This window comes from Procambarus clarkii, chromosome 34, assembly GCF_040958095.1.
Source record: "Procambarus clarkii isolate CNS0578487 chromosome 34, FALCON_Pclarkii_2.0, whole genome shotgun sequence".
Taxonomy (NCBI): Eukaryota; Metazoa; Arthropoda; class Malacostraca; order Decapoda; family Cambaridae; genus Procambarus; species Procambarus clarkii.
In genome coordinates, this window is record NC_091183.1 from 35,959,397 (window position 1) to 35,982,976 (window position 23,580).

Genomic DNA, 23,580 nt, shown 5'->3' on the forward strand with positions numbered 1-23,580 from the left:
CATCAATGCTATCATGTGTTTAACACCGACCTTTCGTATTTATTAATCCGCAAGTTACTTATTCGCTTATACCTCTACAGACTATCTTACTTTAATGCATTGCATCACTTGACCAGTCGCTTTCCACTTTAACCTAACCTTATCCTCAGTGGGGAGGCTACACCTCTCTCAACCAACTCCATACACAGTTTCAAATGTAGATGTGATAGAGCCCAATAGACTCAGAAACCTGTACACCAGTTGATTGACGGTTGAGAGGCGGGACCAAAGAGCCGAAGCTCAACCCCCACGAGCAAAATTAGGTGAGTACACACACGCGCGCGCAGCAATCAGAGGTAATGTATCAGAATGGATAAGTGTTACTAGAGGAGTACCACAGGGTTCAGTTCTAGCACCAGTAATGTTTTGTAAGAGCAGCTGCTGGCTTGGGAAGAGGGGCCACGCCGTCTCCGTCCCGGTTTATATAACCTCGGGTCAATGCGCGCGCAGCTTGGGGCGGTTAAAGTCAGCTTCCAGACATACGTTCTCTTCCACTCAGAAAACCCACCGTTTTTGGGAAAAACAGTGTTCTTTTACCCATATAAACGATCTACCAGCAGGGATACAGAATTATATGAACATGTTTGCAGATAACTATCTGTCCTCAGGGAGGAGATTACCTGGAGGTAATGGGTTTAAAACCACTATGTAATTACTTCTATTATCTACTCTCTGTCCATGGGTAGGTTAGGTTACATTAGGTTAAGGTTTGGTTAGGTTAGGTTTCATTATTTTTGGTTACATTAATATGGTGTATTATTGGCAAAAATATGAAATATGGAATTTGAAAACTCTTTGAGTGTACCCGAGAATTTCATTTACAGAAAACCAAATTCTTCAGATCGTATCAAAGACAACTTGTTCAGCATATATTTGTTATATTTTAAACCAACAATTTATGATACAATAAAGTTATAGCTTGAGAATATTCTCTGTTTAGGACAAAGGTTCACCTGCCAGTTTACATGTAGACTATTATCAGAACTGTAACATGCTTTAAGACCATCACAAATATCTAGATAACTATCCAGGTGCTTTGACGTATGGTTTGTCTCTGTAAGTGGATTTGCTCAGAAAATGGGCTGAGCCATGCTACTTGGGAAGATAAGAAACTTAGACGACTGTCATGCCCTCCAAGATGACCTGGACACAATAAATATATGGAGCAAAACTTGGCAATTTGAATTTAATGTGAGTAAATGCCACGTTATGGAATGCGGAATAGGAGATAATAGACAACACTCAACCTACACATTATGTGAAATTGAAATTGAAATTGAAATAAGTTTATTGAGGTAAAATACACACAAAGGGATGAGGTAGCTCAAGCTATTCTCACCCCGTTCAGTACAACGTGTTAGTACATACATAGACACACATCACAAACAATAAACCTGTTACCAAACATTCTGAGAGATAAACATGTACATTTCCTCCTTCACAAGTGGTATGGTATCAGACGTACACAAATACTTTTATGACCTAGTTATACGGATAATTCAACAAAATATTACAGTCTTGGTGCAAAATTCTTATATCTCTCAAGAATATCATCAACCTTTCCTTTGTGACACATCCAGGCTATTTGCTCAGGAACAGTCCTTATCTCAGTGTTTCTATATACATTAATCAACGGACAATCAAGAACATAATGGGCAAGGGTGTGAGATCTTAACATACCACATAGTTTACACTTCGTGTCATTATCATGAACGCCTATCCCATATTCCCAGTAATATTTGTACCCAAGCCTGAGCCGCATGTACACAGAGTCACTCCAAGCATTTCTCCTTTTTCCATAAGTGAAAAGGGTGTTTTGACTCACATACATGTAGTGTTGCATGGTTAGACTTCTCTCATACATTATCCCTCTCCTCTCCACTCCTGCCTGTGCCTGAATATTTCTGATTTTGCTTCTTATTTGTCTCATTGTGAATTCACATTCAATGTCAATTTGTGGTTTTGATGTGGCACGTTTGGCCAAGTCATCCGCCACCTCGTTGAGCACTATTATGTGAAAAGGCTTTAAAGAATTGATAAAGAAAAAGAACTAGGGTGGTTCTGAAAAGAAAACTGTCACCTGAGGACCACATAAAGAACACACTGTGCGAGGAGCGTTACTATGCTTTCCAACTTTAGAGCTGCTTTTACGTACGTACATGGATGAAGAAATAATAAAGACTTTCACGACCTTCGTGAGACCAAAATTAGAAAATGCAGCGGCTGAACAGTGCCCAAATCTCAAGAAGCACATTAATAAAGTAGAAAAGGTGCAAGGACATGCAACTGCTCCCAGAACTATAAAAAAAACAAGAGCTACGAGGAAAGTTTAAAGGTACCGGGATGGGGTTCTGAGAGTTTTTCTCCTCCCCAAGCCCGGCCCCGGGACAGGCTTGACGTGTGAGAGTTTGATCTAACGGGTTGTTGTTGTTTGGAGCGGCCCGTGTTAAATATACCAAAGCTAGAAGATAGAGGAAAAAGGGGTGATATGATCACTGCGTAGAAAATAGTAAAGGGAATCGACAATATTGACAAAGAAGAATTTAAAAACGCTGCAACTTCAAGAACAGGAGGACAAAATACAAATTATGGAAACAATTAAGCCGCCGAAAAACATTATAAAGTTCACATTTGCAAACAGTGGTAGACAGCTGGAACTTAAGTGAGAAGGTGATAGAGGCCAAAACAGTCAGTAATTTGAAAGCGTCATATGACAGAGTACTGTGAAGACGGAGTACCACGAGCCTATTTCTCATCCTGTAACTAAACTTGGTAATTACACACACACGCAGGTATCTCGCAGCCCACTGAACTGTGGTTGGGAGTCGCAATCCACGACCAGGATTCGATTTCCTGCCGAGACAGAACTAATTAGACAAAATGAGCAGTTTCTTTCATTTGATTCTCCTGTTCACTAAGCAGTAAATAGGTACCTGGGAGTTAGAGAGCTGCTTCGGGCTGCATCATGAGGATGTGTGTGTGAGTACATATATGTAGTGGATATGCTAAAGAACAAATCAATAGAGACAAATAATACAATAGACAACCGACGGTTAGAAAGGCGGGGTCCAAGAGCTAACAGCTCGAGCCTGCAGGCACAAACAGTAAATACAGAGAAAGAGAGTAAAACAATTGGGTGAATAGAAAGACAAGAGGAGACAGGCGGGGACGGAAGAGGGGAGACAGAGAGGGAGGGAGCGGGGACGGAAGAGGGGAGACAGAGAGGGAGGGAGCGAGGACTGAGCGTAATAAAGGGGAGTAATGGAAATTATGGAAGTGAGAGATATAAACGAATTAGTTGATGGTTATTACATTTGAGGACCGAAACATGATAAGGCGAGGCTTTGGAGAGATAGATGAACCGTTCTCGCAAAGCTCTGTATCGTATATTTTATTTTTAGAAATTATGTACACCTTCATTATATGTAGGCGCACAGTAAAATTATTCGCATGTCCGTCTTTCTATTCCTCTGATGAGAAATATAGACAACCTCTCAAACAAACGATATTAAGACATAAAAGAAGCGGAATAATGAAGTAATATTAAAATGTGTGCCAGAGTATAAAGGCCAATCCGGCATCCATAGATCATATTGATTTTTCTCGGATATGTACTTGGTACGGGTGCAGGGAGAGTCGGTAGTGGTGTTTGATCTGGTTGAGGGAGGAGATAGAGGGTCGAGGGACGGGGATAGAGGATGAGGACGCCGCGGGAGACCTCTGGCGGCGGGCGATATAGAGTGGCTTCACGGGGTCGATACCCAGCGCCAAGTGACAGCTGCTGCAGACGCTCAGTGATGTCCTGGGCGGCAGGAGGGTGAGACGTATATGCTCTCTCGCTCATAATCTTTCCATACACGCTGATAGCGCAGTTACTCGCCGCATTGTCCTTAAAATCAGCATGCAAGAGAAGAGTGAGGAGGAACCCGCCATGTAAGCCTCTACGGCACACGCTAGTCAATCTAGGCCCTTGCGATATTTTTTTTTTGTAATCCAAGTGGTGGATGGCGTTGGTCTTTGTCTTTGTGTCCACTTGGAGTGTGTATGATGAGGTGGAGTGTGTGTGGTGAGGTGAAGTGTGTGTGGTGAGGCAGAGTGTGTAGTAAGAGGGGCAAGAGTGGGTGTGTGTGATCAGGACTCATGTGAACACCAGTGTGGTGGTCGACTGCACTATGGCTAGCGCTCCGGGCACACAGTCAATGCAACAGCAGCACCTACAACAGCAACAACATCTACAGCAGCAGCAGCAGCAGCAGCAGCAGCACCTCCAGCAGCAGCAACAAGCACCACCGCAGCAGCTGGGCAACAAGCGACAAGCATCTTGCAAGACCAAGAGCAGCTCTGCCGACTACGCTAATGTCCGGACGGTGGAGTCTTCCCAGGTCAGTCTTACTTGTCCCACAACACCTCCCAGGTCAGTCTTACTTGTCCCACAACACCTCCCAGGTCAGTCTTACTTGTCCCACAACACCTCCCAGGTCAGTCTTACTTGTCCCACAACACCTCCCAGGTCAGTCTTACTTGTCCCACAACACCTCCCAGGTCAGTCTTACTTGTCCCACAACACCTCCCAGGTCAGTCTTACTTGTCCCACAACACCTCCCAGGTCAGTCTTACTTGTCCCACAACACCTCCCAGGTCAGTCTTACTTGTCCCACAACACCTTCCAGGTCAGTCTTACTTGTCCCACAACACCTCCCAGGTCAGTCTTGTCCCACAACACCTCCCAGGTTAGTCTTGTCCCACAACACCTCCCAGGTCAGTCTTACTTGTCCCATAATACCTCCCAGGCCAGTCTTGTCCCACAACACCTCCCAGGTCAGTCTTGTCCCACAACACCTCCCAGGTCAGTCTTGTCCCACAACACCTCCCAGGTCAGTCTTACTTGTCCCATAATACCTCCCAGGTCAGTCTTGTCCCACAACACCTCCCAGGTCAGTCTTGTCCCACAACACCTCCCAGGTCAGTCTTGTCCCACAACACCTCCCAGGCCAGTCTTGTCCCACAACACCTCCCAGGTCAGTCTTGTCCCACAACACCTCCCAGGTCAGTCTTACTTGTCCCATAATACCTCCCAGGCCAGTCTTGTCCCACAACACCTCCCAGGTCAGTCTTGTCCCACAACACCTCCCAGGTCAGTCTTGTCCCACAACACCTCCCAGGTCAGTCTTACTTGTCCCATAATACCTCCCAGGTCAGTCTTGTCCCACAACACCTCCCAGGCCAGTCTTGTCCCACAACACCTCCCAGGTTAGTCTTGTCCCACAACACCTCCCAGGTCAGTCTTACTTGTCCCATAATACCTCCCAGGCCAGTCTTGTCCCACAACACCTCCCAGGTCAGTCTTGTCCCACAACACCTCCCAGGTCAGTCTTGTCCCACAACACCTCCCAGGTCAGTCTTACTTGTCCCATAATACCTCCCAGGTCAGTCTTGTCCCACAACACCTCCCAGGTCAGTCTTGTCCCACAACACCTCCCAGGTCAGTCTTGTCCCACAACACCTCCCAGGCCAGTCTTGTCCCACAACACCTCCCAGGTCAGTCTTGTCCCACAACACCTCCCAGGTCAGTCTTGTCCCACAACACCTCCCAGGCCAGTCTTGTCCCACAACACCTCCCAGGTCAGTCTTGTCCCACAACACCTCCCAGGTCAGTCTTGTCCCACAACACCTCCCAGGTCAGTCTTGTCCCACAACACCTCCCAGGTCAGTCTTGTCCCACAACACTTCCCAGGTCAGTCTGGGAGTTTTACTCCCCCCCAAGCCCAGCCTAGGTTTAGGCTCGACTTGTGAGAGCTTGGTCCAACAGACTGTTACTTGGGGCAGCCCGCAGGTCCACATGTCCACTACAACCCGGTTGGTGCGGCACATCTTGAAGGAAACTTAATTTTTCATTTAAAAAAGTATAAATTTGTCCCGGCAATATTTCTTATACTTACTAGGATATTTAACAGTCGTGAACCTTTGATGTTTATAGTGTTCTCTGATTGTGCCAAAGGCATTTCTGCTCTTCACTGGCTGTGTTCTGTATTTCCATATTTCCTTCCAATATGGAAGGAAATGTGCAAATTTGGGACCTGGACTTAAAGTATTTTCCATATATAAATATATTATGTGATACCACTCTCGTCTCCTTTCCAGAGAACACATTTCGAAAGCTTTCAAACGGTCTCAATAATTTAGGTGCTTTATCGTATAAATTATCATCCACACTTCATGGGATATACAGCCCAGGTAAATGGAATGCTTTATCGTGTTTGTGTGGCTACCTTGAGGTGCTTCCGGGGCTTAGTGTCCCCGCGGCCCGGTCGTCGACCAGGCCTCCCGTACATGTGTGCCGTACATGTTTACTCTATAGCTTATTGGTCCATGGTCACATTTATCAAATGTCTTTGCAAAGTCCGTGTACTGTATACCATATCTGCATTCTGGTTTTTTCTAATGCTTCTGTGATTTCGTCATAGTGGTTGAGTAACTGCGAAAGGCATGATCTTCCCGCTCTAAATCTACGTTGACCTGAGTTGTGAAGCTCATTGTTCTCCATAAACACGGCACTGAGACCTTACAAAGACCCTATGCCCTATTCACCCTATGCCCCTGTTACCTAGCAGTAAAATAGGTACCTGGGTGTTAGTCAGCTGTCACGGGCTGCTTCCTGGGGGTGGAGGCCTGGTCGAGGACCGGGCGGCGGGGACACTAAAAAGCCCCGAAATTATCTCAAGATAGTATAATAGTTTCAGCTGCTGCTCTATATCTTCACTCTCCCATTTTAATTATTTGGTCTTTATTGAGATAGTCGTGTCTGCTTAAGTATGTCCGTTATTTGTTATCCTTTCTCTGAAGTATCGTCTGCATTCTCTAAGCTGGCCCTCTTTCTCGCTCCGCAGACGAACATGTTTTAAGCAGTCTTTTGTATGTTTCAGCAGTCAGTTGTTCTGTTCCTTGTGTGGGAGTTTCCCATTGAATGTTTACAAGTTCTATGGTTATTTTCCCCCCATTCAATCCACTTATTATTAAAATTTAATTTATTGAATAAGGCCCTCTCGCTTGATAATACTATTGGGTATATTACGAGTATTGGTTCACTTTTACTTCACACTAAACCTCCCAGGTCACTCTTGTTCACATACACCTGGTGGAGGCTGACTCCATACACAGTTTCAAATGTAGATATGATAGAGCCCAGTAGGCTCAGGAACCTGTACACCTGTTGATTGACAGTTGAGAGGCGGGACCAAAGACCCAAAGCTCAACCCCCGCAAGCACAATTAGGTGAGTACCTCCTGCTTGTGTAGGGGAGGGACTGTTGTATAGGGGTAGGGATTGTGGTGCAGGGGAGGGTGTGTGGTGTATGGAGGGGAGTGCGGTGTAGGGTAGGGACTGTGGCGTAGGGGAGGGTGTGTGGTGTGTCTCTCTGTATGTGTATGCACGAATGTGTGTATTATATATAATATATATATATACATATATATATATATATATATATATATATATATATATATATATATATATATATAATATACATACACACACACACATTATATATATATATATATATATATATATATATATATATATATATATATATATATTCAGAGTTAAATGTCAAGTTTTTCCCTGAGTGCTCTGTGTTCCCTTCTCTGAGGCTGTGGGTCCCTATAATTGCACCAGTGGTGGTACCCCCCTATATATATATATATATATATATATATATATATATATATATATATATATATATATATATAAAAGCCCCGAATCACCTCAAGATAACCTTGACCAACCTATGTTCATCCCGTACCCCAGACCATTCCCTCTCCCAATTTGGGTAAGGGTAACCTAAAGCGTCTGGCGTTCAACTTTGGACAGATAGACATTCTCCCTTATGGTACATATATAGATGGACAGTAGTGTAAACACGATGTGAATGTCCGGACCAACAGGCTTGGGAGTGTGGCTCCTGTATGAAAATAAGGCCAGGTGACAATACTAGCTGAGGCTACGGGCTGGGTGTGGTGAGGCTGGGTGTGGCAGGACCTGTGGTCTCCTGTGTAATAATGGATAACAAAATATGACGAAGGTGAACACTGCCAAGAAGCCTCGTTAAAGTGTATTTCTAGATGAGTTGTATGTACAATAGTCTACACTCTACAGGCATATACATTATATATGAACAGTTCGAGTATATAGACATGACACACACACACGTGTGTGTGTGTGTGTGTGTGTGTGTGTGTGTGTGTGTGTGTGTGTGTGTGTGTGTGTGTGTTTTTGTATATCCAGAAAACTAAAAAGTACAAATAGCCATGAACAGAGGCTTGGTTATCTAACGTTAGTCTTGCGTTTCGTTGTCAACACTTGTGTGTGTGTATTTATAGACAGCTCTCTGCCTCTGTCTCTCTCTCTCTCTCTCAGACGCAAAATTAATGAGAAGAGTTGGTACCTACGGAGACACAGAATACTATATGAAGACCTAGACATGTTACAGGTCCTAGAAATGACTATTGGACATCAATAGCAGTAAATATAGGCTGATCAAATGAGTCCAGAAGACCAGTAGGACTAATATAATATATATATATATATATATATATATATATATATATATATATATATATATATATATAAAGGGTAATGTCGACGGCATATGCGAGACCGAGGAACAAGAGAACAGCTTTTAGGAACCTCGATACAGAGGCCTTCAGAACACTGTACAGTACTTCGGAGGTGGCAGTCCTTGAGCACACAGCCCCAGAGTCCCCCACTTTTTTTGTTTATTTTATACGAGTTCTTACATTCTTGTAAAGCCACTACTACGCATAGCGGCCTTATTCCTGAACAAATCATTTGTTCAAGAATTTGTTCATTTGATGCATCACGTTAATGTGATCTGTGTGTGTGTCCTTATTCCTATTTTTTCCCCGGAATATGAACCGCCAAATCGTTTAACAACCAGGTACCCCATTCACTGATGGGTGGGGACAGAAGCTAAAGTTAAGGATTGGCGCCCAGTCAGTCCTCTCTGACCAGGATACGAACCCAGGCCAAAGCGCTCGCGAAGTGTCGGGCAAGTGTGTTCCAGTGCGCCACAGACTGCTAAACCTACACCTCAACAACTGTATACACAGAAATTGAAACCTACAGAAACTTTGAGTGATGCTCGTTTCAGTGCTAGGCTTTGTGAGATGTGGTACGAAGATATATTGAAAGACCTGGACGTAACGACATTAGAAAAGACATAATATTATATAAAATACTTAAAATAACTGACAGAATGGAAAATGAAAAAATGTTTGCTATGACTAATAGTGGAAAGAGACGTGGATAGAAGCTTGAGACAGAGATAAGTCATACAGATGTGAGAAATACTCCTTTACCATAAGAGTTTTAGACAATGAAATGAACCAGAGGAGGTAGTAGAAACCAATTCCATCCCCAGTATTATAAGTAGGCTTTAATGTGAAAGACATGTGAGTCGGGAGTCATTGTAACAGATGATAACATGGCTACAAAGACGGGGCTTAAGAGCTGCGGCCACACACACACACACACACACACACACACACACACACACACACACACACACACACACACACACACACACACATGATCACCACATTCAAGATTCTCAAGGAAATTGATAGGGTAGATAAAGACAGGCTATTTAACACAAGGGGCACACGCACTAGGGGACACAGGTGGAAACTGAGCCCCCAAATGAGCCACAGAGATATTAGAAAGAACTTTTTTAGTGTCAGAGTGGTTGACAAATGGAATGCATTAGGAAGTGATGTGGTAGAGGCTGACTCCATACACAGTTTCAAGTGTAGATATGATACAGCCCAATAGGCTCAGGAACCTGTACACCTGTTGATTGACGGATGAGAGGCGGGACCAAAGAGCCAGAGCTCAACCCCTGCAAGCACAATTAGGTGAGCACACACACACACACTTACCAAAGAGTCAAAGCACAACCCCCGCAAGCACAAATAGGTGAGTACACAGACACATACACACACGATATATACAATAATGATTGAAATAAAGGAGATAAAAAAGGAGAAGAAAAACTACAGGTGAAGGCGAGTACAATGTGGGCAAGAGGAGTAGAAAGGGCAGAGAACCAGGGCAAGTGAGGGAGAGGAAACAGCAAATCTGTGGACGACAGAAACAAAGAAACCATTTGCGGCGACAGTTAAAGGTGCAGTTGTTGGAGAAGACATAAACCAGGCATGACAGAGACCACCAGGACCAACCAAGTCACGTAGTGCACTAAAGTTAATATGGAGACATAAATTTATTATTACTCACAAAATGCCAGAGTCTGGGAGTGGAACGAGACAAAAGAGATGATCCAGGACTGAAGAAACATAGGAAATATCTGAGAGATAGTTGACTGCACAACTGCAGACGCTGAGACTCCCTGTAGGATAGGCAAGTACTAGAGGTGACATGGATGACCAGTTAAGGTAATTTTTGGGTCTCTGAGAACGGTGCACTTCATATTGATCAAGTTGAGCACTCTGAGGGACGTCCACAGGTACTGAGCACTCTGAGGGACGTCCACAGGTACTGAGCACTCTGAGGGACGTGCACAGGTACTGAGCACTCTGAGGGACGTCCACAGGTACTGAGCACTCTGAGGGACGTCCACAGGTACTGAGCACTCTGAGGGACGTCCACAGGTACTGAGCACTCTGAGGGACGTGCACAGGTACTGAGAGGTGAGCCTCAACACTTTATCTCAGAAGATGAATGATTAATAAGTGGACGGAATGGAAATTACAGTACGCTATCTACCTTTTGCTGGTTCCTGTAATTAATGTCCCCACGGCCCGATCTCTGAGCAGGCCTCCTGATTGGTGATCTGGTTAACCGGGCTGTTAAGACACCACTGCTTGCAGTCTGACATGGGAATCATAGCCCAGTTGATCAGTTTTATATTATACATTTATATATATATATATATATATATATATATATATATATATATATATATATATATATATATATATATATATATATATTATATATACCGATAAGCTATCTATCTTCTTGGCCAGATATTTAGTGCCAGTGAACGGTGTTACCACATTCATAATTTAGAGGAAAGATGAACACTAAGACCGTCTGGTTCTGGCTCTGGTAAGAATTGGCAACAGTGAGGATTGACATCAAATCAATCAATGATAAAGTTAAAGATGAGCGCCTCCAGAACTTAGAGATGCGTGTGTTTTACACCAGCCAGTTCTCGCAACCATTCCCAACCTCAAGAAACTCTCGCACTAAAGTACCCTAACCTAACCAACCAGAGAACCCACGAACAGAAAACGAAGCATTGTGTCAATTTCTCCAGCTGCTTCCATTTTCCTGTGCATCAGTTTTTGGCCTTAGGTAAAGTTTGCGTCCAAATGTGACGTGCTATAAAGCGAACAGCTTGTTTGAACATGATCACTTCCTCACTGGGAATCACTTTGTTGTAGTCATGCTCTTCTTGTCTCATGCTTTCCGCTCACATCTTAAGTGTAACCTGTGTAACCTGTTAGCTACAGCAAGGGACCCAGTGCCAGTGTGGTCAGTGATACTGTGGGTGTAGACTACTTACATAGCAGGAACCTGTTATTTGTGTGGTGTCCTTATAGGTTACTGGTGCTATGTTTTTATTTATTTTAAAACAACACCCATGCCTTTTATTGGAGGGGAAGAGGGCGTGGAGGTCAGTAAAGAGGATAGAGGCTCACACGCGGAGGGAAAAGTTTGGAAATGAGAAATGTGGTGAGAGTTATGACAGCAGGTCCTGTACACCAGTGTGAGTTATGACAGCAGGTCCTGTACACCAGTGTGAGTTATGACAGCAGGACCTGTACACCAGTGTGAGTTATGACAGCAGGTCCTGTACACCAGTGTGAGTTATGACAGCAGGTCCTGTACACCAGTGTGAGTTATGACAGCAGGACCTGTACACCAGTGTGAGTTATGACAGCAGGACCTGTACACCAGTGTGAGTTATGACAGCAGGTCCTGTACACCAGTGTGAGTTATGACAGCAGGACCTGTACACCAGTGTGAGTTATGACAGCAGGTCCTGTACACCAGTGTGAGTTATGACAGCAGGTCCTGTACACCAGTGTGAGTTATGACAGCAGGACCTGTACACCAGTGTGAGTTATGACAGCAGGACCTGTACACCAGTGTGAGTTATGACAGCAGGTCCTGTACACCAGTGTGAGTTATGACAGCAGGACCTGTACACCAGTGTGAGTTATGACAGCAGGTCCTGTACACCAGTGTGAGTTATGACAGCTGGTCCTGCACTACTGTAACAATACTCGTATCACAGTCACCATAATATGGTAACAGTAATAATAACAGCAGTAGTGTGGCGTGCTGCTGCTCGCTAGTCAGGTCCAGTTACCTTAGGTGTGGCCAATCATTTTGGATTGGTAGATGGGCCATAGCCCTTGGTTAGGGGAAACATGGGACAAGCCAATTAAGGGCTTCCTGTCCCCGAGAGGGTAAATCCACACCATCTTGCCCACGGTCGCCACCTAGGTGTCGGGTGGGCGGGGCTGACTTGCCTAAACAGTTCCCCTTCCATCCTTCACACTCCCTTCCTTCGCAGTCCTTCACTCCCCTGTCCCTAACCCATCCTCGTCCTCCTGCCTCCTGAACCCTCATTAATAAGCTCCCTTTCTTGCCTCACTCTGCTTTCTGTGACCCTCTGTATCCCTTCCCTCGCCCACCCTCCCCCCCCCCCCAGGCACCCACCGACCTCAGGGGACTTCCGGATGGAAGAGAGGCGTTCGAAATGACTGTAAATCCCAGGATCGGATCTCCCGGTGCCTCGTCCCCTCACCCGAGGCTGGCTCCCGCCACCAATGTACAACCACAACTTTAAGGAAAAGTGACTGGGAAGTTGAGTGTCAGGAGATGTATAAGGGCGCCAGACATAGTGCCTGGGAGCACTATGCCGTAGAGCTACAACTTACTCTGCCATATATAGTGATAGGTAAAGTGATAGGCTGTGACTCATACGTCAGGCTGCGAGCAGGCGCGTCCAACAGCCTGGTTGATCAGTCCAGCAACCAGGAGGCCTGGTCGACGACCGGGCCGCGGGGACGCTAAGCCCCGGAAGCACCTCAAGGTAGGTAAGTACCCCGAGACTACTCTCACCGTCCACCGGCCTCCCCCCCCCCCTCCCACCAGCTGGGCGACGTGCTCATAAATCACTACTGTCCCCCCTTCCCCCCCCCCCTCACTTTTTTCTGTTTTTTTTTTTAACTAATAGGGTGGTACTGGAGTGAGGATCAGTGCTGTTTTATGGTCCTACTTAACCGTCCAATTCGACACACAAATGTAGTTAGAAGACTGGGACTAGTTGTCAAGAGTATTAGTACTGAACATGACACAACTTACTACAGGGCGCCACCAGGAGGCACATGATGCAACTGTTAGAAGACTATGCTAGAAATATCACACCACAAAGATACCCGACTCCCACAGTTAGTGGGACATCATGACAATGTCACGGATGGAATTTATTTATTTGTATATTTATATACACGAAGGTACAAAGGGTTTATGAGAATACATAGCATTAATATTTATACATTATTACAAAGCCACTAACAGGAATAGCGTTTCGGGCAGGGCGATTGTGACTTATGTAATTAATGTGCTGTACTTTTATATAAACTTTCCCTGTTATAAATATACTGCCACTTATGAATAAAGTTTATGATTTGACTTGATTGAGGTGAGGTATGAGGGTATAGAGTGGTATACACGCTGGGGCAGTATGAGGATGTGTGCGGGTTGAACACTGGACAACCACGTCGTGGTTGGTGCTCCGGACCACGGCTGTACTCACACAGTTGTGCTTGTGGGGGTTGAGCTCTGCTCGTTCGGCCCGCCTCTCAACTGTCAATCAACTGTTTCTACTACTACTCCCCCCCCCCCCCCCACACACACCAGGAAGCAGCCCGTGACAGCTGACTAACTCCCAGGTACTTATTTACTGCTAGGTAACAGGGGCATAGGGTGAAAGAAACTCTGCCCATTGTTTCTCGCCGGCGCCCGGGATCGAACCCGGGACCACAGGATCACGTGTTCAGCGTGTTGTCCGCTCGGCCACCGGCTCCCCTTTTGACTGTGTGTGGGCTGTGTCACACCTCCCACAACCTTGACCAACGATCATTAACCTCTACCCCCCACCCCCCTAAACTACTACTAACTTCGGGGGACATTAAAAGCCCCGAAATCATCTCAAGATAACCCCCCCCCTCCCCTTCTACATCCTAACATAAGGTAATTTATGCAAACAATATCACATGACGTTATAAGCCTACGTGAAGGTGACGTGTACTAGGCTGGGAAAACAAGCAATAGTGAGGTAACGCGATCGTTACTTAGTGAGGTGTCGTGCAGCGCTGCCAGACGCAGCCTCTCCTCTACTACTACAGTGTAAAAGGACTAAGTTATCCCAGCAAGGTTGAGAGAGCGAGGCCTACTAGACACTAGAGGACATTAGCTGCGGGATATGGTGGGTGAAGGTGGTGTCCACCCCAACTGTTACCTGCGGGTAGTTACTCTTGTTATTACCAGGACTTGTAACAGTGTGTAGTATATAAGTCCATCAGCCTCGACCATCATGATGATGATGATGATGCTGATGCTGCTGCTCCTCCTCCTCACAAGACACTAGCAACACAGATTTAAATACACGTGATATATGCTCCACAGTAGGCCTATTGACCCAAGAGAGACCCTCCAGTAGGCCTATTGACCCAAGAGAGGCACACTGCAGTAGGCCTATTGACCCAAGAGAGGCGCCCTCCAGTAGGCCTATTGACTCAAGAGGCACACTGCAGTAGGCCTATTGACCCAAGAGAGGCACACTGCAGTAAGCCTATTGACCCAAGAGAGGCACACTGCAGTAGGCCTATTGACCCAAGAGAGGCACACTGCAGTAGGCCTATTGACCGGAGAGTGTACAGTTGGGTGGAGCTGGGCGCCAGCAGCAACAGGCAGGCAGTACAACCTGTCCTCTCCAGTAAGGCATAACATTTGAACGTCAAAATCCCAAACGGATAAAATATGTTGTACTATAATTTATAGTAACCAACAAACATTCACGTTTTCTATGCACGAGTCCATCAGTTGGGTTGGGTCGGGTTAGTTTGATTCGGTTCTCTACAATTACCAAGAACTTCTGGAATTACGGAAATAATACAATCCGTGATTATATTGGTAATGATCGTGAATAAACCTAATTTGTGTGTGACATAAACTCCAACCATTTTATAAGGCAGTAACAGGGAAATAAAGTCAGGGAGATAGGCGGAGAGATAAGTCAGCGAGATATTTCTTCCCTCTATGAAGAGGGAAGAAATAGCCTAACCTACTGTATCTCTTTGAGATGTATTTAGGTAGTTTAGCTTGTACAGAAGCGCTGTATTTCAACCTGTTTAAGCTGACAGAAACGATTAATTTATGGTGTTGTATTTAGCAACATTTGCTTGTGTGTGTTGACTGGTTGAAAGTTGGTGAGGACAGTTTCTTGATAATTTCCACGTGGTACTTACCTGTATTTAACCCATGGATCTGTTTTCCTCGTAATCAAAATATGACAGCAGGTCATATTTTTGACAGCAGGTCATATTTTTGACAGCAGGTCATATTTTTGACAGCAGGTCATCGTGTTGGGAGACACGAAGCCTTCCCCAGGATGTAACCTCACAACAGTTGCCAACTCCCGGCCAACTAACGATTTACTTCTTGGTGAACAAAGGCATTAGTTGAAAGAAAACTTATCTAACCATTTCTGTCCCGCCCGGGAATCGAACGCGGGATCGCTGATTGTGAGTCGAAAACGAAGCCAAGTGTACTACGAGACCCTAAGAAAACGATGTAATCCTCAAAAGGGAAAGAAAGAAAGAAAAAGAGAGAGAGAGAGAGAGAGAGAGAGAGAGAGAGAGAGAGAGAGAGAGAGAGAGAGAGAGAGAGAGAGAGAGAGAGAGAGAGAGAGAGAGAGAGAGAGAGAGAGAGAGAGAGAGAGAGAGAGACGGGGAGGAGGAGAGACAGACGAGACAAGAATGGTGTAGAAGAGGAAGATGGTAGAAGGGTGAGGTGAGAGCTCTGGTGTCACCGGGGAGATAAGAGGGGGAGGACTGGCCGGGGGGGGGGGGGTGGAAGACGGGCCTGGGGGAGGGGGGGCTGGCGCCAGCTGATGACTGACACCCGCCACAATACCCTAAAACATATTGGAAATAAAGTTAACGAGATGGTCGGAAATAAAAATAATTGTGATAAGGCAACGCAGAGGGGAGAGGAGGCTACACAAGGAAGAGGAGACAAGACAAGGAAGAGGATACAACGGAGAAGAAAGAGGAGTGTGTGTACTCACCTATTTGTGCCTATTTGTGTACAGTGATCTAAAAAGAAAATTGTGTAAGGTCGTGGGTGTTGTGACTCGCTAGCGTAGGGTATGCAGCTTACGTTAGTTTATTTATGTGAGCCTGTGGAGTTATGCCCATTCTCAGGTCTTTTTCCCCTAGTCGTTATAGGGAGGGTGTTTCCAGTCATCGTGTACTAGCCTTTCAGTCTCCTGGCTCCTGTTCACATTTCCATCACCTTACACTTCCTGGTGTTGAACTCCAGCAGCCAATTCTTGGACCAGCCCTACAGCTTGTGTGGGTGTACCAATATGTAGTGACAGACCGCCAGTAAACCACTTATACTATTAATTTTATAGTCTAGAAAAATTAAGCTAAAAACCGAACTTGAATATTCCTAGACCAAGCACATATATATACTGTGTTAGGCATAAAATAGCGTATATTAATTACGTCTAGGAGTGCTTAGGTTAGATGCTTATATTTATTTACCTTTACCTTGCAGTTGAAAAAGTTTACAGTTTGTCCAGATTCAATAATGGAAAAGTGAACTTTGTGGCGGTGTATCACTACACATTGGTAGTTTGCCACACACACATTATGCTCCGTGTCGTCACGCCCAAAACGTGTACGGTAACTTTTGCCTCTAAGATGATCGGATAATACTCTCGCAAGATAAGGTGATATCCCAGGTAGGAAGAGCCAGCCAGCACCAGTGTGGGCCTCTGTGGTGCAGGGCTCCCCGGCCCCTCTGCCTCAGCGGACTGACAAATTATACAAAACAAAAAACATTAGGCTTGAGACTGGAACAAAAACAGATGAGTATGAGAGATGACTTCTCCAGTGTGAGAGTTGTCAGTAAGTGGGATGAGTTAGACCAACATGTGCATGGTTCATGCTATCTCAACACTCATCTTGTAATGTAAACAACGCGTGGGAACTGAGTCATTGCATAAAGTAGAATATTCTTGAGGCGGGGCTAGGATACGGCAGGGTCCCGCCAGCACCTCTAGGTGAGCACAGTACAGTGTGTGTGGCGGGGGGGGGGGGGCATCGTTCAGGCGGGAAAGTGTCCTGGTGACAAGTTAATTAAAAGAAAGCTTCCTAGACTGTCAAGGCGCCTCACAAGCGGCAACATTTTACGTTGGTCAAAGACTAAAGGTTAGTGTGGTGTGTGTGCGTGTGTGTGTCAGGGGAGGGCGGGGGGCGACTCAAGGTTCAAGGGCGCCTCACACACCTTGGAATTCCGTCCAGTTGAGCGGGTTATGGTTTTTTTTATGTTTATGGGTTTTTCTTGTGGTTCCAGAATTTCCCTGGAGCGGTTTATGGCCTGGGAGTCCCAGGGCCGCTGATGGTTCCCAGCTGACCTTCATGGTACACACTGAACCTTATCAACACCTTACATACCACACCCAGTAACTGCCGGCTACCACTAACTTACCACTCGTCAGTCGCTAAGTAATTGTAACAGGGGAGGGAATTGTCAGAGGAAAGCGCCAAGCCATGACCACTATATAACACTGGGAAGGGGCCAGGATAAGGATTTGGGATGGGACAGGGGGTTAGGAATGGTGCCCAACCACTTGGACGGTCGGAGATTGAACGCCGACCTGCATGAAGCGAGACCGTCGCTCTACCGTCCAGCCCAAGTGGTTGGGTAGTAATAGTAGAAGACAAAAGCCACGTGAGAAGAAAAGGTCACATTATTATACAAAGGTTACAAAATAAAATACATAAATAAGCAATAAACCGGGCGTCATAAAATAGTGTACCTTGTGGCGGTAATGACGAAGTTCTCTAACAACGCCCAGTGTTACACGTGAATATATTCCTGGCAATTATGACGTAGTAATATTGTTGGCTTGTGTAACACATCACTCTACCACTGTACTCACCGTGTTGTTCTGGCGGCGGTTGAGCTCTGGCTCTTTCGCCCCGCCTCTCAACTGTCAATCAACTGTAACTATTTTTTTTTGTTCCCCACGTACACATCCCCAGGAAGCAGCTGTCTAACTCCCAGGTACCTATTTACTGCTAGGTAACAGGGGTGAAAGAAACTTGCCCACTTGTTTCTGCTTGGTCCGGGAATCGAACCCGGGCCATAGAATTACGAGTCCTGCGCGCTGTCCGCTCAGCTACCAGAGCCCAAAGTGGGTTAGTGTTCAAGAAGCAACACGATACACTGCTGTGTATCAGCTCATCACCACACGGATGTGTAGTCAGTGGATATTTTTGTGGTAGAAAAATATCAATTAACAATAGCATTAGCAGACAACATTCATAAAGGAAAACAGTTTCTATTACATAATGTTCAAAGGCTGAGAGCTCTCTCACTCAGCAGCGCTGTTAGCACTAATGCCCAAACGTTCCCACCTCACCCAACCACCTCTATGGTCTCACTCAACAAAGTAAGAGTTTTCTACAATATTTATTTTATACGTGAAAATTTAAATCCTGATAGTTGTGAGGGAGTAATACAGGTCCAGGTAGGTGTGTGTGTGTGTGTGTGTGTGTGTGTGTGTGTGTGTGTGTGTGTGTGTGTGTGGGGGGGGGGGGGGGGCGGTGGTCTCTGAGTACTCCAGGTGTGTGTGGGAGGTGGTCTCCGAGTGCTCCAGGTGTGTGTGGTGTGAGTGTGTCCGGGAGGTGGTCCTTGTCTCAGAGTGCTCCGGGTACTCACCTATTTGTGCTTGCGGGGGTAGAGCTCTGGCTCTTTGGTCCCGCCTCTCAACTGTCAATCAGCTGGTGTAAGGAATGTCACAAGTCCTGAGCCTACTGGGCTCTATTATATCTACACTTGAAACTGTGTATGGAGTCAGCCTCCACCACATCACTTCCTAATGCATTCCATTTGTCAACCACTCTGACACTAAAGATTGTCTTTCTAATATCTCTGTGGATCCATCTTCCTACTTTGCCAGTAGTTCCTTTTGTGTGCAAAAACATCTTGGGCAACATATTTGTCAAAAGCTTTCCCTAAATCTGTGTCTATTACAGAGGGATTTTGCGTGTTAAAAATAGTTAACAAGAAACCTAGTCTCTACAGTGAGACACCAAACACACAATTGTTGGATGACTGAAACCAGTAAATTCAGTCAAGCTCATATTTGGCTGTATGTAAAAATAAAATTAATATTAATTTTCCTGTTTACAGGTGAGTTGTTGAGAAGTAGAGCACGCTGGCCGTGTTGGCGCCACTTGTCAAGGTTGGTAGCACTGTGCGTCTGTTGACACGTGTTCATGTTAGCCCCGTCAAGTGTAAATGTTCATGTTAACCCGTCACGTGTAAATGTTCATGTTAACCCGTCAAGTGTAAATGTTCATGTTAACCCGTCAAGTGTTAATGTTCATGTTAGCCCCGTCAAGTGTAAATGTTAACCCGTCAAGTGTAAATGTTCATGTTAACCCGTCAAGTGTAAATGTTCATGTTAACCCGTCAAGTGTAAATGTTCATGTTAACCCGTCAAGTGTAAATGTTCATGTTAACCCGTCAAGTGTAAATGTTCATGTTAACCCGTCACGTGTAAATGTTCATGTTAACCCGTCAAGTGTAAATGTTAACCCGTCAAGTGTAAATGTTCATGTTAACCCGTCAAGTGTAAATGTTCATGTTAACCCGTCAAGTGTAAATGTTCATGTTAACCCGTCAAGTGTAAATGTTCATGTTAACCCGTCAAGTGTAAATGTTCATGTTAACCCGTCACGTGTAAATGTTCATGTTAACCCGTCAAGTGTAAATGTTCATGTTAACCCGTCAAGTGTAAGTGTTCATGTTAACCCGTCAAGTGTAAATGTTAACCCGTCAAGTGTAAATGTTCATGTTAACCCGTCAGGTGTAAATGTTCATGTTAACCCGTCAAGTGTAAATGTTCATGTTAACACCGTCAAGTGTTAATGTTCATGTTAACACCGTCAAGTGTTAATGTTCATGTTAACACCGTCAAGTGTAAATGTTCATGTTAACACCGTCAAGTGTTAATGTTCATGTTAACACCGTCAAGTGTTAATGTTCATGTTAACACCGTCAAGTGTAAATGTTCATGTTAACCCGTCAAGTGTAAATGTTCATGTTAACACCGTCAAGTGTTAATGTTCATGTTAACACCGTCAAGTGTAAATGTTCATGTTAACACCGTCAAGTGTTAATGTTCATGTTAACACCGTCAAGTGTAAATGTTCATGTTAACACCGTCAAGTGTTAATGTTCATGTCAACACCGTCAAGTGTTAATGTTCATGTCAACACCGTCAAGTGTAAATGTTCATGTTAACACCGTCAAGTGTAAATGTTCGATAGATCAAAACATGTGTACTCACCTATTTGTGCCTGCAGGATCGAGCAATGGCTCTTGGATCCTGCCTTTCTAGCTATCCATATATGATGAAATATATGTGAAGAACCTCATATACACTTACATCTCCCTGACAAGAGAGAGAGCAAGCTTAGCTGCCAACACCCACACATCGTGCCAGCAAGGCGGACAGTCCGCCTGCTATCATAACACACAATGTTTCCCATTTATAAACTTTTTCCTTCAAAAAGAGGATGGAAAATCCTCTTTAATAACCGGCCCCCTTCCCCAATGGGTCTGCTGGCCGCTCCAAGCACCAGCCTGTTGGACCAAGTTATGACAAGACAAGCCTGCCCTTAGGCCGGGCTTGGGAGAGTAGATGAACTCTCCAGGTATACTCCAGGTAAACTCCAGGTATACTCCAGGTATTATTGTTATTACTGTTGACATATTAATGTTGATATTACTGTTGAGGAGCGGGGAGGATAGAAGGAGAACAAGAGGAAGAGGATAAGTGGTTGGGAAGAGGCGAGAGGAGGAGGAGGAGCGGAAATAAATGGCAGAGAGCACAAGTGAGGAAAGGGAAGAGGGGAGACGGGTGGTGGGAGAGAGGGGAGAAGGGTGGTGGGAGAGCTCGTAACAGGGGTACCACCACAACCATGACTCACCTGGTGGTCCTCACATGATTGATTACTACACCTACCTGACCAACTGCCCCCCCCCCCCCACTCTCTCTCATTTATTTATTTCTAATTTTTGTAAGAGGGGGGGGGGAGAAGGGGGGTTTCTGATCAATATTTCATAGGAATAATGTATTGTCGGGTTTCATTCCCGTAGAGTAGATCGAGGCTCTTGGGGCCACCAGCTTTGGGAGTGGGGCGTCTCCTCTTGGAGTAATCTGTGTAGCATTGGCTCTTCTAAGTTTTTGATCATTGCTTACCAGTCTCCGTGGTGCAGTGGTAAGATACTCGCCTGGCGTTCCGCGAGCGCTTTGTCATGGGTTCGTATCCTGGCCGGGGAGGATTTACTGGGCGCAAATCCTTAACTGTAGCCTCTGTTTAACTCAACAGTAAAATGTGTACTTGGTTGTAACAACGATTCTTCGCGGTGGGGATCGTATTCCAGGGACCTGCCCGAAACGCTACGCGTACTAGTGGCTCTACAAGAATGTAACAACTCTTGTATATATCTCAAAAAAAAAAAATTGCTGCTGTCAAGGTATGAGATTGAGAAAATAATTTTGGAGCAATGTGATGACATGAACCAGGGTTCTGGTGACTCCCAGACACCTGCCTTAATCAACTCGGTCATCATGGGTCAGAAGTTATATGTAACAAAAAAAAAATAGGCATAGGCACCAATTACTCAGGCAGTTGGTGCCTGAGTAGGCACCAGTTGGGACCTCCAGATTCCCCAATGAATTCACTGGAGGTCCGAGTTGAATAACTTTTGAGTGATCGCGGCCGAGTTGGTTAAGGCTGAGAGTCACCAGAACAATGCTTCAAGTCCCCGCATCGCTCCAAAATGATATTATCACTGATGGAAAAATTATTTGTGTTACGGTATGAGATTCACCTTAAGGCAGTTAGTTTCTTTTCTGTTCTACCAGCCTCACTTAAAGCTGGCACAGTGGCTGACATGGACTATATGACAAGAACATTGGCTGCTCAAAGCCATTCAAGAAATCATTTAAATTATTGGAACACACAAAATTATCTCAACTGCTATTCTCTGTAACGCTGGCCAGAGAGATACATCATAATCTTAACTTGACAAATGTTAAGAGCGCCTGGTTCTAATATTAGAGAGACTGGTTCTAATATTAGAGAGACTGGTTCTAATATTAGAGAGACCGGTTCTAATATTAGAGAGACCGGTTCTAATATTAGAGAGACCGGTTCTAATATTAGAGAGACTGGTTCTAATATTAGAGAGACTGGTTCTAATATTAGAGGGATTGGTTTTGACATAAGAGGAAGTGGTTCTACTATTACCAAAGACTAGTTGCAACTGTGCAACATGAAGTAACGAGTGAGGAGAGCAGGAGGCATGGCGAGGTGTACTAAATAACGCCAACACCACTAAGACTGCAGTAAGTACTCTAAACAACCCCAGGCGTTACAGCTCCTTCCCTCTCTATACATGTAAGACAATAGGCATTACTGACAACCCCATAGATGTGCTCACGAAGGCCTTGTCATCCCAGATGATCATTTCAAACCCTATTTAATTGACCTCCGAATGATGAGGCCAGATGCCATACCTAGGTGGATGTGCGAGCTGCGGGCACAAACAGCCTGACTGACCATGTGAGTCATCTGGGGTCTGGTTAAAGACCACTCCTCGGGGGGCACTGACCCCCTACCAGAGCCACCTCCCTTTCCTTCTCCACCTTTAATATCCACCTTCTTCCCCTTAACCTTTCTCTCCTCTCCTCGGTCCTGCCTCCATCTCTGTTCCTTCTTTTGGGTTTTCTCGTCACTCTCGCTCTTTCCGCTCCTCTTGTTCTTCTCTTCTCTCTCCCCCCATCATTTATTTCTTGTTTCTTCTCCCCTATTCCATCTTTCTCTCTCTCTCCTCATTTTCCCAGTCACACCCCTTCCTTTCCCAGTCCCATCTCCCCTTCCTCCTTTCCCTTCCCTTCCTCATACTTCATTTCCCCCCCCCCTACCTCTCCTCCCTCCCTCCCTCCCTCTTCTTCCCGTGACTCACTATTATCGACCAGACCGTAAAAGGTACGTTATAGGCACATGACCCCTCATCTTCCCCTCCTCCCGCCCTCTACCCCTCATCCTCATATATGTGCATGGTACATGTGTACAGTCTGACTGGTTATATCAGATATATTTACCTCTGGTGTGA

At 45.2% G+C, this 23,580-nt stretch overlaps 1 protein-coding gene across 1 annotated transcript in view; it reads left to right on the forward strand.

Moving 5' to 3' along the window:
* Nucleotides 1-3,755: 3,755 nt before the first annotated feature.
* Nucleotides 3,756-23,580, forward strand: part of ssp6 (short spindle 6) — a 34,637-nt gene continuing 14,812 nt past the window's right edge. The window contains exon 1 of the mRNA XM_045748202.2: nucleotides 3,756-4,421. Within this exon, the coding sequence (XP_045604158.2) occupies nucleotides 4,212-4,421 (210 nt within the window). The 5' untranslated portion in view covers nucleotides 3,756-4,211. The remainder of the gene's footprint in view (nucleotides 4,422-23,580) is intronic.